This window comes from Psammomys obesus, unplaced genomic scaffold, assembly GCF_907164565.1.
Source record: "Psammomys obesus unplaced genomic scaffold, mPsaObe1.curated_primary_1811, whole genome shotgun sequence".
Lineage (NCBI taxonomy): Eukaryota > Metazoa > Chordata > Mammalia > Rodentia > Muridae > Psammomys > Psammomys obesus.
The window spans coordinates 19,924,014-19,938,264 of NW_026596101.1; the positions used below are offsets into that span (position 1 = coordinate 19,924,014).

Here is a 14,251-nt window from a genome sequence, read left to right on the forward strand (position 1 = left end):
TTGGGGGAACCAATTGCAAAACCTTAGTACTTCTGATATGAAGAGATAGTATCATAGGAGATAAAAGTTGAATACCATAGTATATTTCAGTATCAATCAACTGAGGTTATATTTATTTGGGTACTTGGTATTCAATTGGTGAAAGAGTAAGATTGTTAATATGCTAAAATGAAAGTACCAGAAGACTTCCTTTGTCACGTGTCTATCTTGGTGTTTGTGTCTATGTTTCCTAGCTCATTGTTAGTGTTTTTATATCCCAAGTGTCACGGGGAATCTTTCTTTTCAACAGAAACTCTTTAGATCAGTTTACCATTTTCTTCTTGACTCTTGAGAGAAAGCAAACTTCTTTTTCCAGTGGACTAACTCAGGTGATTGACCCAATCTGTTGAGTCTTCTTGGTATACCATGATAGCTGACACCTCATTGCAACACAAAGCGGAAATACGCTACATTTTGTTGTCCCTGTGGGATGAACACATGATACTGTGTTCGTGTAATGATGAGAAAAAGGGATCTGGGTGAAAGCCATTGTGGAGACTCTTTAATTGCTCCTAGAAAGCTCCAGCAGCCATGTGTGCTGGCTGAAAATCACCAGTGGTCTTTTGGTGCTGGTTTCCTTCCCTGGATAAACCAAAAGACAGAACACCCTCTGACTTCACTTGTTATTTCAGTGAGGTGATTAACTGCAGGTACCATTTACTAAGCTACTCAAACAGGAATGAATACATTCTATATATAATGTGCTCAAGGAAATGGTAGTCTCTGTTTCAGTGGGAGCACCCTGATATAGCTGAGTTCATCTGCCTTGGCATTTTGCAAGTTACCCTCAGCATTTATAATAAAACGGATTGGATACACACACGCAGGTAGAGCCCCAATATTAAAGTAGCTCAAGCAAAATATCAGGTTCTGAGTCCTCTGCCTTGTGCTCACCTATTCATCCTGTTTCCCTTGGATTATTCATTTATTGTGCATCTTAGGCCACAGGCAAGCACTAAAAAGGAACAATTTTCCCCAATATGAATTCTAAGTGATGATTTCTGTCTTTTCTATTCCTCCATACAAAATTGGAGAAGATAGGAATTAAATTTGTAGGCCTAGATACTCCTATGGCCCAAAATACAATTAATAAAGCAAATAGGAAAGAATATGGAAACAGTAATTTAGTGCCTTCTGTAGGATTCACTGCAAGTAAATTATAATGCATTTTCTTTAACTAAAAGTTGTATCACTTTATAGACTATAAAGCACCTTGTATGTACACTAAAATGCCCGCTAAGAATGTCGTGGAAGTGACCCCTCTTAGCATCTCAGTGAATTGACAGTGCAGTTATGTAGAATGACTTCATGCACAACAAGCATTTTCTTCCGGAATATACTAAAAGCTTTGTTTTAAAGCACTAGGCCATTACTGAGTGTTAAATATAAAATAGCGACTTACTGAAATGAATAGTAATAATTATAATGTTTAAATACCACAGGCAAATTAAGGGAAAGCTGTAATTTCGTGATGAGATACAGTTAATTGTTCAGAAGTTTGTCATCACTTGACCCTAAGGGCATGAAAGTCTGGCAACTGGGGTCATAAGACTTAAATCATATTAAACTCTACAGTTACAAGTCCTAGGGTTCTGTTTTGTTATGGTGCCAGTGACCAAACCCAAGGAGTGGAAAAGGACAGACTATACCACTGAGCTGTGCATCCCATAGCCCTTGAGAGTAAATTTTTTTCTTACAAAATTGATATCCTATCAAATTACTGATGTCATGGTCTTGATTATGCTAAGAAAGAAGAGAATAATTTAAAATAAACTAGAAGTTCTTTCTAGCCCAAACCATAATACTTATCCTCCCAATAAAATAACATTTAAAGGAACTTTCAAATCCATAGAGCCAGCTTCCCTTCCCGGGAGACTCAGCGCTTGTGATTCTATTTGTGGATCCTTGCTTTGTCGTACAGCATGTGGTGGTTTAATCCACTTGGTTCCTGTTGCAGCAACGCTGGGAGAGACCCTTGCTGACTCCTGACTCAGCTGTCCCTGATGGTGTGAACTAAGTTAGGAATTTATCAGGCAGTTATGGCCCTTTGGAGCACTGCAGAGCTGACTGACCCTACTCCTTCCTGTGCCTGTTGACTGTGTCACCCACCTGTGACCTTTTCTGTAGTTGCCTGTGCATTCATCATCCATCTTGGTCCTGTAATTGTGCCCATCTTAGACACATGATCCCTTTTATCAGTGAAATGATCTCTCTCCCTTCTTCCTTCTCTGCAGTTCCAGATTACCAAGAACAGGACATCTTCCTATGGAGGAAAGAGACCGGATTTGGATTTAGGATTCTGGGTGGAAATGAGCCAGGGGAACCTGTGAGTCTTTTATCTGCTTTTCTCCCCACTGCTATTTGCTAAGACTTCAAAGCAAAGTGGCAGCAATGACGGATCACCAAGATAGGAGTCCAGCTGGTTGTGGCCCTGGCTCTTTCATCTTGGGTAGTATGGATCTCATACTGGCTTTTTGTGGAGCTTCATTTGTTGCTGTTGTTTTTTGTCTTGAAGAAGAAGGGAAGTGATGTTTTCTAAAGATTTTGTGTGAGGTAGGGGGTTGCAGCAGCTTGGCCACACACACACAAACACACACACTGGAAGAGTGAAAGCAGAAGGCATCATCTGACAAAACAGCAGCCTCATTCTTGTGGGCAAGTCTGTGGTGTCTGCAGTAGGTTGAGGATTTGTGTAGTTGAGAAGAAAGCTTAAGTAAATAGTAGTAAATAGCTAGAACACAAAGGGAACTTCCCTCAGCAGCAGTAATGGTTCAAGGAAACAGCTCCCTGTCTTTAAACAACAGAAAAAAGAACCCTGAATAGTAATCAAGAAACACTGCGTCTCCTCCCTGAGCCTCAGTTTCTTAGAGTAAATTTAATTTAACATCACAGGGTCCTTTGAAAGGAAAACAAAGGAGAAGCATTGTTGATCCCTTTGGAAAGCCCATTATTCATTGAGCAGTTACTGTGTGTGGTGTGCTCACTAAAAACTTTCAACAACTGTTCTCTCCTTTATCCAGAATGTATCCCTGTTTTTCAAACTGGAAAGTAAATGACCCCCAAAAGGTTAATTAACTGGCCCAAGGTCACAGAGCAAGTATAAATGGAGGGATTGCTAAGGCCCAACACCTTCATCTTTTTGCTCACACCCCTCCTAAACTCTGAATGCCATATAAAAAGAATGAAAACATTAGTGAATGGTGAAACAGCAAGACATTGACTGTAAACATTCCTCTGCCTTCTGGTGCTAGAAGATGGCAGAAGTGGGAATGCCAGGCCAGACTGCTTCATTTTCTTCTCATTTCATAATGTTTAGTGAGTTGCCCTGTTGCTAAGCAGACAGTACCAGACCCTTAAAGAAAAGAAGTATTGATATCATTATCAGGGCTTAATGAAAGTGGGGTCCTTGGTAGACAGGAAAGGAAGAAAAGGCCTTATAAGTGGGAAAATAAAGTGACTGTTTCTCCAGAGTAGAAGAAGAAAAAGTATGTCATTGACAGATCACAGATGTATTTATGTCAAAGAGGACGGCAGGAAATGGTTATTCTTTCCACTTCTTAAAAACTGCCACAGCACCTGGCACAATGCCGTGTACACAGTGGGTGCTCAATTATTGTTTGTGGCAAGCGTGTGGATATGAATGAATGAACTGAATTATTTCTAGAGATGTACGGCCCATCAGTCTTGATAGTAAAACCAACAGGACAATGTTTCATCCATCATCTAATTACTCAACAGATTTATATCGGTCACATCGTACCACTGGGTGCTGCTGACACAGACGGCCGCCTAAGGTCTGGAGATGAATTAATCTGTGTGGATGGGACACCAGTAATTGGAAAATCACACCAGCTTGTGGTCCAGCTTATGCAACAAGCTGCCAAGCAAGGCCACGTCAATCTCACAGTGAGGCGTAAAGTGGTGTTTGCTGGTATGTTTTTCATTCATTCCTTCAGACCATGCTCTTGTCGTGTTCGTGTCTGCCTCCTCAAGCTTCTATTTTAGCAAATGTTTGCAAATGTGATCAAGCTCAGAATTTCCAGATGGTTTGCTTCTCTCCAGCCCTGCAAAAGTGCTGTCATTCAAAAGTACGTTAATATGCTGTTTGCATATGCTTCAAAAAGACTTCCAGAAGATTGCTAGTGGAATATACATCCCCTGCCTCTTGCCCCCTCACCAACCAGAACTGACCCTTCCTCCTTAGTGGATGAGAAGCCTCATCCAAAGAGCCCATCAGGAGCGTGAGAAACGGTCAGCTCCAGATTCAAAGACCAGAAGCTAGGTTTGGACTGCAAAATGAGCTCACCCCTGACTCGGCACCTTGCTGTTGCCTCACTTGTATTCATCAAGGCTTTTCTTTTTCGTTAACGGGAAAGCTGAGGAGCTGGCCAGTTCTAGGTCATCCCTGGTTCCTCTGCAGTTTTCAAAATAACCTTTCAGGCTTAACTCAAAAAGAACACTCCTCCAAATGCTTTCAGGTTTAGAGCTCCGTTCCAGCCATGCCTGTGGCTCAGAGTGTATTTCCGTATCTCACTCCAGCACTTTAAGAAAGCTGTTACATTAGCCTGTTCTTTCCTGAAAGCATATGGACTTGTTCACCTTCGCCTGCAGCCTCCACTCAAAGCCTGAACAACGGAATCTAGAAGAGGAAGTTTAACTGCTATGTCAGATAAGAAGTATGTCAGTAGAAGAAGTATGATGTGAAAGCCTATGAGTTCTCTGTAGCCTTGATGGTAGTGTAGCAAACACCTACCGGATAAAATTAATTGGCACTTAGAAAAATACTAACATAGCTTGTTTTAAGTGATACATAATCAATTACAGAATGAAGTTATTAAATGCCAGTGTAAGAGTCTAATGGTAGCCATTGAAAACAGCCCTTCTCCACCACCGATAATGTCCTCATAAGGAACGCATTTGCCAAAGTTCTTAGCACGGTATTCCATACAGCCAGTGGCAGTTGGCTAGTTTGTTATTGGTTTGAGATGAACTGAAAACTATTTGATTTCCCTGGCTTAAATTAAAGTAGTAAGACAATGTAATTTCACTTTATTGTTTCAGTTTTTTGAAAGACTTAAACATTTGGGATATTTACTGTGTTAGTCCTATGCAGACATTATAGGAAGTGAATAGGTCAACAGATAGCAAGCAGAATGGATATTGGCCGGCACTGGTAAGGGTCCCCAAAGCATTGTTATTTAATGCTGAGGGTTTCGCTTCCTGAAGCTGACAAAATTCTAGAAACAGAGCATGATGACATTTCCATAACCGTGTGAAAACACCTATCCCCTGAGCTACATGTAAGAGCTGTTAGGTTGTAAAATTTGTGTTTCCCATAATTAAAAATATCTATGAAAGTTAGAGCTTTGTGGAATGAATGTAATCATAGCCACAAACCTACCGCAGTACCTACTGATGTTGGTACCGGCTCTGCCTATGGTGTGGACTATTTAAGAATGTTTTGCCCTGCCAGCTGACCAGGCAGCGATACTGGAAGGATTCCTGATGTTGGAAGGAAGCTAATGCCTGTGGCTCTGTGCTTTAGAGTAGATGTTTACTGTTGGGATCTGGGGAGAGCAGTTAAGTATACTTAACATGGGGTCCTCGTGAATCCATCTGTGCGAACCTCAAAGGTACAGCCCCTAGCAGCGTCCTACCCAGTGAGAAAAACACTGAGCGAACAGACTCAGGGACTGAGTGAGTGGGGGAACCTGTGAAGCTAGGATGACAGCCTTCACTGGCACAACTCACACCAAAGGCGGCTCACAATTCCCTCCCACACAGGGGAAAGGCCAGAACTGGATGTTGCTATAGGCATTGTGGGTGCTGTCGTTGTACTGTCTACCCAGTGCTTTTGGGGAGTTCTCTTTGGGGGGGGGGGTCATTGTACAGTCAGCCTTCCTGGAGCCTGACTGTTGGCACGGCTGCTTTTCATGCCTGTGTTCTCCGAGACAAGGCGCCCATCGATAGCATCTTACAAGTGGGAAAGGTGGAACCGGTGGCTGGGCCCATCTTCCAGGGATTTCAAACGGTTTAGACACACATCTCTCTTGCAGTCCCCAAAGCAGACAATGAGGTACCCTCGCCAGCCTCATCGCACCACAGTAGCAACCAGCCCGCCTCTCTGACGGAAGAGAAGCGCACGCCGCAGGGCAGCCAGAACTCGCTCAACACTGTGAGCTCTGGCAGCGGCAGCACGAGTGGCATTGGCAGTGGTGGTGGCGGGGGCAGCGGCGTCGTGAGCGCCGTGCTGCAGCCTTATGATGTGGAGATTCGGCGCGGGGAGAATGAGGGTTTCGGGTTCGTCATCGTGTCCTCCGTGAGCAGGCCTGAAGCGGGCACGACCTTCGGTGAGTGCTCGAAAGGGGGGGCTCAGCAGTTAAGGACGCTGCTCTTACCGAGGATCTATCGGGGCCTATCTTTCAAAAGAAAGGAATGCCTTAATGTTTCTTTCTCTTCAAATAATAAAAAGTGTTAATTGGAGGAGTTTATTCGGTAGGGTTTTTTTTTTTTTGGGGGGGGGATCTCCACCCCCTTTTAGCTTTCTTTCTAAATGTGTGGTCATGTACAACTTCCAGTACACACAAGATTTATGTCAAGTGTGGATAGTGGCCCTTTGGTAGTGTAAAAGAGTGTATACTTTTTGCCAAAGAAAGACTTCAGAAAGCTCCGGAGTGGAGGATATCATTAATTGTAACAGCCTCAGAAAGTCATGAGGATTTTAAAAGCAGCAGATGTTTGCAAGAATGCCTAGAAAAGTGGAGATGTAAGAAGTAAAATATATATTGAAACTCCTCCATCTCATGTCTGTCCTTTCTTTATCCCTACCTAAAAGCTGCTGATCTTTTAAATGGTATTTTATTGTTGCTCTAGACTGACTAAACTCTTGAGTTGAGTCATTTGACTTGGGGTCTTATTTGGGTCTTGGATTTTAGTTAAGTATGAATAATGTTTTGCAACCTTCTCCAAGTACTCTCTCCTGGGTGCAGTCATAAAGGCAGACAGGAACTCAGACAATTCTAAGAACCCAGCTGAGTCTATGAGTCTCTTCCCTGTTGTAATGGATGTCCACCGTTCCTCCTGATTCAGTCCCTTGTCTTCTTCCTAGTGCGCTAGAAGGTGATAGGAGACAGACAAGTTGCTATACAGGTTTATGTCAAATGGCCTGGCCCCATACAGCTCATGGGCCAGTGGTCTAGGCCGCTCACTGGCTTAAGTTAACAAGAGGCTACACCCCTTTAACATTGGATCCCATAGAACCCACTCTGTTTCCAGTGAGTCTTGATAAGTTGCTTCTTGCTCACGGGGGCTCTCAGCCTGGTCTGCACGTGTGTGACCGCAGTAACAACACCCATTACTAACCATGCCTTTCTGAGCTGCGAAGATCAAGTCATCACAGCATGTCACAACGCACGACCCAGCATCAAGGCACCCATTTTATTTTGTTTTATTTTGCTTTGCTTTGAAATGAGTCTCAAAGACTTTTCTGCTGACTTTAAAAATAACAAGAAGCAGGGAATAGAAATCCCAAGTTGTTTTCCTCAAAAATCTACCATGTACCCCATAATGTGCTCAGTTTTACCACAGTTCTCCTTCTCAGTTTCCAGAAAGAAAAAGCAGGTATGTCAGACAACAGACTCTGCGTTGGATGATGGGTCTCATGTGCTTTCACTCACAGTTTGTTCTTTGGTTATTTTCCTTGGGTTCTCACAATCAGCGAATTACGCTTTGCCTAACACCTTGCATGAGACTGCCAAGCTCTGCAGAGCCTTTCTTCAAGCCTGCTGTCTGAGACCTTCAGGCTGCAGTTTGTCCTTGGAGCCGCGCTGCACCAACTCCAGGACCTTGAATTCCTACACACATTTCCACTGTGCCTCATTCAGAGACAGCGCACTTGCTCTTTAGAATTCTATGGATTTGGCATTCCATTTTAGTGACACAGACACTCAGTCAACTCCTCTGTTCACAGTCAAAGGAATCAAGGTGTGTTTTTCAGATAGTTTCCCCTTCAGTCAAACTTATAATGAAGACATCTGCAGAGGGGACTTTATTGTCTCCTCTTTTAATTTTGTCAGCATTCCCAAAAAGGTGGCTCAACCACAGAGCTGTTTTGGTAGTTCTGAGAAAGAAAATTCTAAAAGTCTGCGTATAAAACATTGGAAATCAGCCAAGCAGTTGTGGCACTCGGCAGGCAGAAGGAGACAGACTGTTGTGAGTTCAAGGCCAGCCTGGTCTACAGAGCTAGTTCCAGGGCAGCCAGGTCTCCACAGTGAAACCCCATCTCAGAAAACAGAACAAAAACAAAACACATACACACACACACATACACACATACACACTGGAATTCATGATACTAAACCTGGTTATACTCGAGTGCTCCTCAAAAACAGCCCTCCCAATAGAGCAGATCCCTTTCATTAACATAATAAATATATATATGTGTGTGTATTTATAGCATATTAAAATATAATGTGTTATAACATATAATACGTTACACCGTGTGTGTGTGTGTGTGTGTGTGTGTGTGTGTGTGTATGTATATACACACATACATATACACAAATATGTGTGTATGTATGTATATATACGGGTGTAAGTCAATGAGTAGAAAGTAGACAGTTAAAAGAAGAGGGCTGGGAATGACTTGAGGCTAGCTTTGGTTTGCTATCTTCAGCATGAGTAGGTGCTAGATTTTCACTATGTCCCTTTAAGGGAATTTGTTCGTGAGGCAGTTAGAGGATCAGGGCTAATGAGCCCACCAGGGCCTCCCTGAGAGCTCAGGGCTTGGGCTGATTGAACAAAGGTCCCAAGTGGACCAGTAAGTGTCAGTGCCGGTGCTTTCCTGGCTCATCTCTTGCAGTTAGGCCCTTTCCTAAAGCTTTCATCAACGCACACAGAGAGCAAAGGCGTCGGTCCACTTTGCGTTTTCAGATTGAACGTTTAATGCTAGCAGACTCTTAACCTCACCAGAAGTCCAGTGATTATTTTTGTAAATGGAGAAAGAACAAAACATTGGCAGACGCTTTAGTAACAGTTGGCAAAATGAAGTGACAGGAACACAGACTGGGTAAAAGCATCCATCCCAGCTCTGAGGTTTATATTTACGGCCCCAAAATAAACCAACGGCCATCAAGTTATTTTGGGGTCTCAAGACTCAAGTTGCCAAATATCCCAGATTCTAATTGTTTTAAGGACAGAAACTGGGGATTTGCCATCGTTTTAAAACAGGAAAGGATTGTGACCTTGAACTCTAGTCTCAGGGTTATGGCTTTTTATACATCCTGAGTATTGCCAATGTTTTGAGCATCAGCATAGAACTCTCCTTTAATAACATTTGCTTAATGCTTTAATTAATTAACACTTAACCTTCTCTTTCCCTTTTCAACCCTTTTTTTCCTCCCTTCACCATATTCCCACATAACTTAAAAAAAAAAAAAATTAAAACTCCATACCAAAGCAGGCAATGCATGTGTGGCTATGCCTCACAAAATAGGTCGGATTATTGAGGGGAGCCCTGCCGACCGCTGTGGCAAGCTGAAAGTAGGAGACCGGATCTTGGCAGTAAATGGATGCTCCATCACCAACAAATCCCATTCTGACATTGTCAACCTAATCAAAGAAGCGGGCAACACAGTGACCCTCCGCATCATCCCCGGGGATGGTAAAGTATACTGCTATCTCTCATTCCCTTCTCTCTCTCTCATCCTCCCCCATTTGTGTCCATGTAATTGAATGTTTGATTTTGATATAGAGGCAGCTTTATCCATCCCTAACTAAACATGTCTATCAAACGAGCCAGAGCCATTGTTACTAAACTATCTCTCACTCTCTGACCTAATTAATCCTCTCAGCCTGTGATCCCATCTTGATGCAGATGAAAAAAAATTCCAGAAAAGTCTTCAACTTTCTCCGTTTATTGTCCCCTCCCCCCTTGCTCTTCTTGTTTTCAAAGCTATAGGAAACTCTTTCCTGTGGGTAGTGATGATCTGATAGTGTAACTGAAAAGTTGGGTTTTTTTAAAACAATCACTGAAATATGACATCACAAAGCCTACCTAACAACAGTGTAGTATGTTGCTGCACAATGCCAATAGGTTCAAAAGAAGTGAACATATCAATACTTTTGATTTAATGAACAGTTTCTAGGCCATAGCCTACTTGGTTTTTTAGATCTGGACGAAGAAAGATTGGATATCTATATTTTTGACAGATTATATATATTAAATTGAAGTATCCCTGTTTACTTGACTGGATACGTTCATCTTACAGAAATAGCAGTTCTGTCCCAAGGGATATTTGGCCATGCTAGCAATGTGAACAGAGTCCTCGAATGGGAGAAGGCTTAGGACATTCCCAAACATTCCACAGTTCACAGAGCAGACCCCACAGTGAAAAGTCCACCTAATATAAAACACCAGCATTCATATTTGCAAAGATGAAGTCACTGCGCTGATATTGGAAAGAGTGGGCTACTTGCGCATGTAAAGCCTGAACACTTAGCTCGCCCTGAGCCAGCTTTAAGTTAGTAAGAATCTAATACTAATTCACAAACATTTAATTGGTTCCCCCATTATTTCTATACATGCTATAAAATAAATTACATTCTAAAACACGAGTGTTTCCCAAAATGAAAAACACTGCCATAGAGCTAGAAAATTAGGCATTTTATTTCAAATGAATATTTTATATGGTAATTGATAGAGAGTGATACTTATGATTCAAAAGTTGAGTGGCAGAGCTGATGCTGTGCAGTAAAAGTACACTTAAAACTAGACACAATTTAAAAATTGTGTATTCTCAGAACAGAGAACTTTCTCTTCCCTAATAGACATACCCTTGCCAATTGTGGAGGAGAACATATCTCTCTAAGTGGTTGTGTTCGTCATCTTCTTTAAATGCACGGCTTGTGATTTACCATCTTACGGATGCAGGGGCCATTTCACCAATTTGCCTCTCTAGAAAGTTACTGCAATTTACAAAAGTGATCACAAAAACGGCAGATTTTTAGATTCCAAATGGAACAGATAAGGGAAGCCAAAGAAATGAGAAATGGTTCAGAGAGTCAAATATAAATAGGTTACATGTCATGGAGAGATGTTTGAAAAAAAACAAAAACAAAACAAAGAACTGGTCACAGGAATTGACTTTCTGGCTCCACGCTGGGCAATCAAGATGTGAGAAGGAGAATGCCTCCAAAAAGGGATGCAGGAGTAACCCCTTAAAGCAGATGCTTGGACAAAGTTTGAACTCAGGAAAGGTGACTTACACTGCAGCATGTATACCAAGAATCAACTTAATTTTAAAAACTAATACTTAAACATCATATTTAGGAAGACGTTCTGTGTCCTGCTTTGATTAAAAGATAGTAAACAGTTGACACAACACAGTAGAGATTGGTTGATTGGTTGATGGATTGGTTTTTAAGGCAAAATAGATTCCCGAAGGATGTGATTTTTTTTCCATGGTGTCTCAGAAGATCATTGCCATGATAGTAAAACTCTTTGCCAGTGACTTGCATGAGTGTGTCAGGAGCTGGGGGAGGGCAGTTACAGCTGGCCCTGGTGGGTGATGCTCTTGTATTAAAGTGTCTGAAACTGGAGCCTGAGGCAAGGGAGTTAAATTTTGCAAGCTTATAAAACAAAAAGAGAGCAGCCATTACTGTCTGATGGGTAGAAGACCTGCTGGCTCCACTTCCTCTGTGTATAGTTTGTAGGACAGGTTTGTGGGGTGAAAGGGGGGGCTGTTGAGGTTTAGGGAACTGCGGTCTCTGTCAGATGTTTGATTTGAATGTTTACTGCACTAAATAGCCTGAAGACCCATTATTTTACAGAACCTACAGAGAGGCTGAGTTCTTAACCATAGTGATACCTTGTCTCAGAAGCCCTAGGTGTACACAGAAAGACCATTGATCCTTATTTTTTATTTGGGCAATGCTTGAAAGCACCCCCTGAATACACATCTTTGGTTTTTCTCAGTTTGTTTATTGCTTTTGTTTTCGTCTGGAGACAGGGTCTCACGGTGTAGCCCAGGCTGCCTCCAGCTTGAGATACCCCTGCCTTAGTGTCTTGAGCACTGCGATTACAGGAGCTGCCACCCTAGAAGAACTGCTCAGCTCCGGCGGCCTGGTCCTCTGTTCCTGTCATTAGATGCTTCATTCTTTCTTTAGTCTCCTTGACTCTCCTCCCCGCTCTCTCAACTGTCTAACAAGCCTCCAGGACATCACCTGCACCTTCACAGCTCTTGTGCGGGCAACACTCTTTATCTTTGACTTTCATATGTTAGCAGTCAGGATGGGCAGTAGAGTAGAGGGAGGGCCTCTTCCATGCTATACGAACAAGGGATAGTGACTAAATGACAGCCTAGAAAGGCCTAGAAGATCACTGAACGTTCTGAGTCTGCACTTGAATTTTCAGAATCAAACCATACCTGTATTGCATAGAAATGCCCGTGCAGTTTAAGTGAGAGTAAGACTTTAATCAGGCAAAGTAGAACCTGACTGAGCTTGGCTAATATGGAATCAAGTCCAAGATAATAAAAATGTGTACGAGATTTAAAATGTAACTAATATTTCATCTCACTGTTATTCAGAGTATTTGCTTACAGATGAAACAGAGCTTAGCAATTAAGATTTTGTTGTTTCCTTGAGAGAAGAAGGAGAATAGTAAAAAGTTCCCAACAGTTTGCATGTATAAATGGGATTCAGGTTTTCAGGTGTTGTTTTCAGATACTTATTACATATGTGTTTGCGTGTTAAAGTATTTATGAAAAATAAGATTGTATCTTTTGTTGATTTGCTTGCCTTTTCGATGTATATTTCATGAGAGAGGAATAATAGCTTGGGAAGGAGGTTAGCATGGTAACCACTTGTCACAGAGGGAGGCTGAAACCTGAGGTAGATGATCCTGTCAGAAGAGCAAGGGCCCTGGCTTAGCATAGCCCTCCACAGTGTCTTGAGAGCTAGGATTTGCTCTTCAGGAAATGTGATGGATAGTTTCTCCATCTTCATTCCTCAAGGAGAGCAAACATAGATATAAACGCTGTTTAATAAAGGGTATAGGCACTGTCTAGATTTTTGTCACTGAAATGCTCAATCTACTCATTGCCTGAGAGTCATGACAGTCACATGCAGTGTGACATTCCCTCATACCACTGCCGTTAGAGTACTGGGAAACTCGTGCTCTTGTTTCTGCCCTTTAATACCTTTTTTGCCATACAGGACAAATCTTGTTTGAGGGCTAGAGCTATAATGTATTTTTGATAATTGGCTGTATCTCTGTATCGTTAAAAGTTGGATACTGTTTTAGCAGATGTAATCTTGGTTTAATTCCAAATGAAGACTTAAATGTTCATGAAAAATAAGTATAACTGTATTGATATTATAAAAGCATACTGGAAATCAAGCCTATTTAAACTATTTTGGTGCGCTGAAGATTGCCTGTAAATTCTAGTAGGCAGCACAGGGTATGCTTAAATAATCATTGATAGTCTTTAATGAAGTTACTGGTTTTCATGTAGTAAAATTAAAGCACTGCTTATTTGAAAGGCTTGTACCAATTGGGTGGGATTTATTTTTTTATAAATATAATTCCCATGCAAACAAAATAAGTTTGAAAATGAACTGTGAGCCAAGCCTTGGGTTTGATTCCCATCTCCACTTGCTTACTGGGAAACCTTGAATGCATTATTTATCTTTTCTGTGCTTCAGATCCACATCTGTAAAGTGAGACATTCATTGAACCTGCATGTTTTATGGAGGGATCAGAATCTAATTTAATGGTGATTATCATAGTGGATCTATAAGGTACAGTGTGTGCTTTGCACACTGTAAACTAAATAGGAAGACAAACAATAGGATGAGGAAAATCCATCAAACTCAAAGTAGCGTATTAAGCAGTAATGTGTTTTAAATGTTTAAAGTTAAGCTTCAACACCCAGGCAATTTGTATCGGGAAACATTGCAAGTAAAGAACTGAAGGGAAATTATTGTGGCATTCTATTTATATGTGCAGTGCATGATTATCATATGTCGTCAAATCATGAAACAACAGAAATAGAAAATCTGCTTGACAGTAGGATTTGATGTGCCCAGAAAACACTGGCGACTAACAAGACTAACAAACATTCTAAAGGAATTCATCCAGCAATTATAATCACTTTAATGACAAGGAAACATCATTCTTGTTGTCCTAATTGTGATTTCACTATAGCGCAAA

The 14,251-nt window shown here is 41.6% G+C and overlaps 1 protein-coding gene across 22 annotated transcripts in view; it reads left to right on the top strand.

Annotated features, from left to right (window-relative positions):
• Magi1 (membrane associated guanylate kinase, WW and PDZ domain containing 1) overlaps positions 1-14,251 on the top strand; it is a 605,088-nt gene that overhangs the window by 577,659 nt on the left and 13,178 nt on the right. For 10 of the 22 annotated variants that reach the window (XM_055628569.1, XM_055628555.1, XM_055628565.1 and 7 more), the window contains 4 exons: positions 2,274-2,365; positions 3,778-3,970; positions 6,096-6,389; positions 9,497-9,700. In XM_055628569.1, the coding sequence (XP_055484544.1) occupies positions 2,274-2,365; positions 3,778-3,970; positions 6,096-6,389; positions 9,497-9,700 (783 nt within the window). The remainder of the gene's footprint in view (positions 1-2,273; positions 2,366-3,777; positions 3,971-6,095; positions 6,390-9,496; positions 9,701-14,251) is intronic. The other 12 variants (XM_055628557.1, XM_055628571.1, XM_055628566.1 and 9 more) reach the window with 3 other exon arrangements.